Source organism: Ictidomys tridecemlineatus, chromosome 11 (genome assembly GCF_052094955.1).
Source record: "Ictidomys tridecemlineatus isolate mIctTri1 chromosome 11, mIctTri1.hap1, whole genome shotgun sequence".
In the NCBI taxonomy this organism is placed as follows: Eukaryota; Metazoa; Chordata; class Mammalia; order Rodentia; family Sciuridae; genus Ictidomys; species Ictidomys tridecemlineatus.
Genome location: NC_135487.1, coordinates 118,020,450 through 118,026,559, shown reverse-complemented (window position 1 = coordinate 118,026,559; position 6,110 = coordinate 118,020,450). Strand labels below are relative to the sequence as shown.

General features: G+C 46.1%; 1 protein-coding gene across 1 annotated transcript; it reads left to right on the top strand.

The window, feature by feature from the left end:
- The first annotated feature begins 1,069 nt into the window (after positions 1-1,069).
- Positions 1,070-4,557, top strand: LOC144367784 (intelectin-1). Its single transcript, XM_078024936.1, has 5 exons — positions 1,070-1,491; positions 1,812-1,970; positions 2,671-2,791; positions 3,816-3,919; positions 4,326-4,557. The coding sequence occupies exons 1-5, from the start codon at positions 1,300-1,302 to the stop codon at positions 4,476-4,478; spliced, it is 729 nt and encodes a 242-aa protein (XP_077881062.1). The 5' UTR covers positions 1,070-1,299; the 3' UTR covers positions 4,479-4,557.
- The last annotated feature ends 1,553 nt before the right edge of the window (positions 4,558-6,110 follow it).

Sequence of the window (6,110 nt, the reverse complement as noted above, 5' to 3'; positions counted from 1 at the left end):
TGTCAAAGCTGCAAAGAGAATGAAACTCTGCATATTCTCTAGCTGTGAGCAATGCTGTTTCCAAGAAATGGACCTGGTCATCATTGTCTCCATCTCTGCCTAGAAGCTGCAAAGAAATCAAAGAGAAATACTTTGGTGCAAATGGTGAGTAAGGAGCCCTATCAGGATTTTGTCTTCGGTGAATTTTTTTTCTTTTTCTTCTTTTTTTTTTTTTAAGCTTTTTAAAGTTCTTTTTTGGTACTGGGGATTGAACCTGGGGCACTTTACCACTAAGCCCCACCCCCCTCACCTTTTTGAGACAAGGTCTGTCTATGTTGCTGAGGCTGGCCTGATCCTTCTGCCTCAGCCTCCTAAATTGCTGGGATTACAGGTGTGTGCCACTGCACCCAACTGTTTTTTTGTTTTGTTTTGTTTGGGGTTTTAGTTTAAATAAATGTGGTAAAAAGCATATACTATATATAGGATAAGCTTTGTCATTTTAACCAGTTTTAAGTGTACACTTCAATGGCATGAATTACTTTCTCAGTGCTATGCAATCACTACCACTATCCATCTCAAGAAAATTTTCATTATTTCAAACAGAAATTCTATGTTCATTAAGTAATGAACCCATATTCTGCCTTCCCTAAGGTCCATATAGTTGCTGTTGTACTTTCTGTCTCTATGAATTTGCCTATTTTAGTTTCTTCGTGTAAGTAGAATCATAAGGTAACTGTACTTTACATCTGGTTGCTTCCACTTAGCATGGTGTTTTCAAGGTTTTTACATATAGTGTGAATAACTAATTGCTTTCTATCAGTTTTTGATAGATATATATGTCAATATATGCACAATATAGATTGTATGTGATGTGTGTATACACACTATTTTATTTTTCTGTTGAGTATGTCAGTTATTTCTATGAGTCCTGTAACTAATCCTGCAATAAATGTTTAGTGTTTGAATCCTATTTTTAATTCCTTTGGGCATGTACTAGAAGTGGAATTTCTGGGTCATATGAAAATTCTGTGCTTAATTCTGAGAGGAACGTTGCTCAGAGCTTGGATAATTCTGTGTTCTGCCTCAGTCAGTAGGTTTTGTTATTCAAACTTGGGGGTGTTCCACTACACCCAGGGATGCATAGTGACAGGACTCAGGAGAGGAGCCATAGGCCATGTTTCCAGTTCCCAGAGCTGTCCTGGTCATGGCACTGAGATGGCATGAGCTCGCAGACAGGGAGGCTCGGGGCTGGTTCTCTCCACAGATGGCCTGTATCTACTCCGGGCCAAGAATGGTGCCATCTACCAGACCTTCTGTGACATGACCTCTGCGGGTGGTGGCTGGACCCTGGTGGCCAGTGTGCACGAGAACAACATGGCTGGGAAGTGCACGGTGGGCGATCGGTGGTCCAGCCAGCAGGGCAACAGAGCAGACTACCCAGAGGGGGACGGCAACTGGGCCAATTACAACACCTTCGGGTCTGCAGAGGCGGCCACCAGTGACGACTACAAGGTGGGTGCCACTGGGAAAGGGTGAGGACCTCAGTGTGGCTGGGCACAGCGTGCAGGAGGAAGGTTGGGAGGGGGGCTGCAGACATGGGGCTGGAGTGAAAGAAACAGTCACATGCCTCGAATCCCAGCTTCCTCCCACAAGGCCATGAGGCAGCAGCGGGGTGGGAGGGGACATGATCTGCTGGAGGTGGGTGTGTGAGCACGGCTGGCCATCTGTCCCCCTGGAGCCCAGAGCTGTCAGCTCAGCTGAGGGAGCCCATGTGTGTCTTTTGCCCCTGTGGGACCTGGGCTGGTCAGTCTCAGTGTTGGTTGCTTTTCCAGAACCCTGGCTATTACGACATCCAGGCTGCGGACCTGGGCATCTGGCATGTGCCCAACAAGAGCCCCATGCAGAACTGGCGGAACAGCTCTCTGCTGAGGTACCGCACCAGAACTGGCTTCTTCCAGCATCTGGAACATAATCTGTTTGGCCTCTACCAGGTACACAGGGCTTCGGGCTGGGACTGGCTGTCCTGGGTGTAGAGAGAGGCAGGTGTGTGAGGTTGGGCAGGAAGCACCTTGCCATGGCCCTTTCATGTCCCCTCATCCTAATTTGCTGATAGCTTCTGTCCCACTATCCTCAGAAATTCTGAGCCAGATGACTCATAATGGCAATGTGGGGGGAACATGGGAGGAATGGAGGAACCTTAGATAGGGCAAAGGGGAGGGAGGGGCTCGGGGGTAGGGATGATGGTGGAATGAGTTAGACATCATTACCTTAAGTACATGCATGAAGACACGAATGGTGTGAAAATACTTTGTGTACAATCAGCGACTTGAAAAATTGTGCTCTATATGTATAATACGTAATGAATTGCATTCTGCCATCATGCATAACACATTAGAATAAATAAATAATTTAATAAAGAAAAAAAATGCTGAGCCAGAGAAGATAAGAGACTCAGGAGAGAGAAGACTTGTGGGGGGGGTCAGGCGGGGAGAGGGAGAGAGAGAGAAAGAGAGGGCACCAGTTGGCTTGGTTGTAGGAGAAAAGCAAAAAAGGAAAGATTCTTATTTTGCCTGGTTTTGAAATAATCTCATTTACTGAGAAAACATTGCTTTCTCTTAATGAATGATTGTAACCCCCCCAAACCAAAACTATTTCCTTATCCAATGATTTTGTCATTGTTGTTCCTTGTAGAAATACCCAGTGAAATATGGAATAGGAAAGTGTTGGGCTGACAATGGTCCTGCGATACCTGTGGTCTACGATTTTGGTGATGCTCAGAAAACTGCAGCGTATTACTCACCCTATGGCCGGAGTAAGTTCTTAATGCTCCTTGAACTCTTCATAGCAAAGATGATAAATTTAGTTATGATAGGAGGTTACTTATTAACACAGCTCATTCTCTTCAATGAATGTTACATGTATTGTCACATTTAATTTGTGCAACTACCCTTGAGGACTATTGTGAACCCCACTTTATGAATCAGAAACCTGAAGCACTGAGAGGTTCAGGAAGCTACCTGAGACCACAGTACACAGGCAGGAGAGTAGCATATGGCCTGGGGAAGTTTAGCTCCAGATTCTATTCCTAGGTACCCCATTATCAACCCCTCAGCAACTTATTGAGACCAAGATTCACGTATAAAGGGCAAATGGTGAGACAATTGTACTTCTATTGTGAGGGGTAAATATTTATTTAATGTTCATTTAAGTTTGGGGGCATCTCCTTTGTTAGGTTGAGCCCTATTCTATAAAGTTCAAAGCTGTTGTAAATACATCTAGGATTTAAAATTTTAAAATAAAAGAGAAGCCAGACATCCTCATGTCTGTCTATAATCCCAGATGCTCAGGTGGCTGAAGCAGGAGGACTGAAAGTTTGAAGCCAACCTGGGCAACTTAGTGAGACCTTGTCTCAGAGAGAGAGAGAGAGAGAGAGAGAGAGAGAGAGAGAGAGAGAGAGAGAGAGAGAGGAGGGAGGGAGGGAAGGAGGAAGGGAGGGAGAGGGAGACGGGGAGGGGGAGAGAGGGAGAGAGAGAGAGAGAAAAAGAAACTATTTGCTGCAACAAGCCTTTTTACATGTTTGTTTGTGATTTCCCAATATTGTTGAATTTCTCCATACAAGCGCTGGTGAACAGAGACCCTCTCTGAGAACCAGTTCTTGAGTTCTGAGGTTGGGAAAAAGTTGATGAAGTTTGGGGCTGGGATGCACCAGTCATTGACCACAGTAGTGCTGGCCTCCACTCTTGAGCCTCAGCCTGGCGTCCACACTCTCTGGGCAGCCTAAAGAAAGCTATTTCTGGCATCCTCCTTGAGTGTTGTTTTCTGCATCTCATTTTCAGATGAATTCACTGCAGGATTTGTCCAGTTCAGAGTATTTAATAATGAGGGAGCAGCCAATGCCTTGTGTGCCGGAATGAGGGTCACCGGATGTAACACTGAATTTGTGAGTCTTTGTGGGGACCAAAGGTGCTTGTGAATGAGGCTGTGTGTGTGTGTATGTGTGTGTGTGCGCGTGTGTAAGAGTGTGGTGTGAGCATGTGGGCGGGAGCATAACTTCCCTTCCTCCTTGCTGAGTCAGACAATCTATACGGGAGAGGAAGCAGCACTTAAGGAATCATGAAGGAAGAGTCCAGCCAGGGAATCCAAGAACAGATGTTCATAAAAGTTGCAGGAAAGTCAGGAGGAGATGGTGTGTCACTAAGCTCAGCATTGAGAAGTCTATGGGAGAAGATCAACACTGCCCATGGAGAATGGAAGAGGACCACAGATTCCTCTGGATTTGGCCATTAATACCTTTGGGCTCCCCAGCAGCCCTCTCATCACCACCTCCTCCTCTCCTTGTTTCCTAGCACTGCATTGGTGGAGGAGGATTCTTCCCAGAGGGTAATCCCAGGCAATGTGGAGACTTCTCTTCTTTCGACTGGAATGGACATGGAACTCATGTTGGTTACAGCAGCAGCCGGGAGATAACAGAGGCAGCTGTGCTTCTCTTCTATCGTTGAGAACTTCAGACGACGGGACCCAAAGCTCTTCTCCCAGGGATGCGGTCCCAAGGATGGAGAACCACTTGCTAGTAGCCAAGGAAAGAAAAATAAATCATATTAATTCATGCATTGGTGTTTGTTGGTTGGCTTTGTGACACTGTGACCCTATGTTGATCAAGAACAACTTAGAGGAGGTAAAGTTTATTTTGGCTCATGGTTTCAGAGACTTAGTCCATGGTGGATCAAGTTCATTGCTCTGGGCCCCAGGTGAGGCAGAACATCTTGGTGTGGAGCAGGGAAGTTACTCTACTCATGGCAGCCAGGAAGGAGGTAGAGAGAGAGAAAAGACAAGAGGAGAGGAGAGAGAAGAGAGTGGGCTGGGGCCTCAAGGAACTTCTGGGACACACTCCCATTGACCCCCTTCTCCACCATGCCCGACCTGCATACAGTTACTTGCCCAGTCAAATTAGGATGAACTGATTAGATTACAATGCCCATGATTCAATTATTTCACCTCTGAATATCCCTGAATTAATGCAGGATCTTTGGGGAGAGACACCTCATATCTAAACCACAAGTGTTTTTATGAATTCTTTTCATGTAGGCAGTGAGCACTGTTGGAGATTTCAAAAGACCGTCAATGCCTCTGAACAATTCTACAACAAACACTCTTGTGCTTGGAATGTTGGGGCTTAGGAATCCCGACAGGGAATATGCCATCCCCCAAAGCCCTTCAGGTAACTCTTTAAAACGGCCAGAGGAATAAAGGGCAGGGAGGAGGCTTTTTGTCCTGCTCCTTCTTACCTTACCTATATGGATGTTCAGTTTGCATCCTCTACCTGAAACTCCTAAAGAAGGAAATAGTCTTTGGGGGGGTGGATGAGGGTGCAGCAAAGAAGGAAGAGACACCCAATATCCATATCTGGTGTCTGACAGCCTTGGTGGTGGGTTTCTCCTTAGGGAAGGATGGGGCTGCAGGCCTCTGAGGATGCCTCTTCTAGGGTAGTGGCTAACCCTCCTGGGATCCCATCTTCAGGGCCTTGTTCAAAAGGGGCCAAGTGACCCAATCATCCCCACTGGGTTATCGGTACAGGTGGGACGGGATGACATCAGTACTGGACCTTGGTTAAATGTTAGGCATCTCAAAGGGGGGGTGGCTTTATTGGAATATATAACTGGATATTCAAAGCAGATCAGGGACTCTGGAGATTGAATATAATAAAATAAGGAAGTAATCTACAGAGGGACAATTCTACACCAAACACTTGGAGGGTTTGGAGGCCCTAGCCAGAGCACTCCCTTTGTGAGCAAAGTGGAGGGATAAAGAAATTAAAGGAACTGCACTTTTAGGAGCCCTGAGATGTGTCTGGGTATGGAGTGGTTAAAGATCAAGGACATTGCCTGGTTAAAATGCACAATATCCTTGTACGGGAAAGAAGCTGCTATCTCTCAAGAGAGCTTGCAGAAGACAAGGGAAGGAAAGATTTTGCAGCCACTGTGTGGGGTCTGGCACCTGAGGGAGCTGATTCCTGGCAAACCTGGGATGGGCCTGAAATACAGGTCCAGTTAACACATGCTGCACAACAAGGAGTGCACTTAAGTGACCAGCAGAAAATCAAATGTGGAGAGAGGTTTACACAGGGAACAACT

Coding starts and splice junctions, on each gene's coding strand:
- LOC144367784 (XM_078024936.1), top strand. CDS start 1,300: ATGACCTCTGCGGGTGGTGGCTGGACCCTGGTGGCCAGTGTGCACGAG. Junction 1,492..1,811: donor CCACCAGTGACGACTACAAG/GTGGGTGCCACT, acceptor TTGCTTTTCCAG/AACCCTGGCTATTACGACAT. Junction 1,971..2,670: donor ATCTGTTTGGCCTCTACCAG/GTACACAGGGCT, acceptor TGTTCCTTGTAG/AAATACCCAGTGAAATATGG.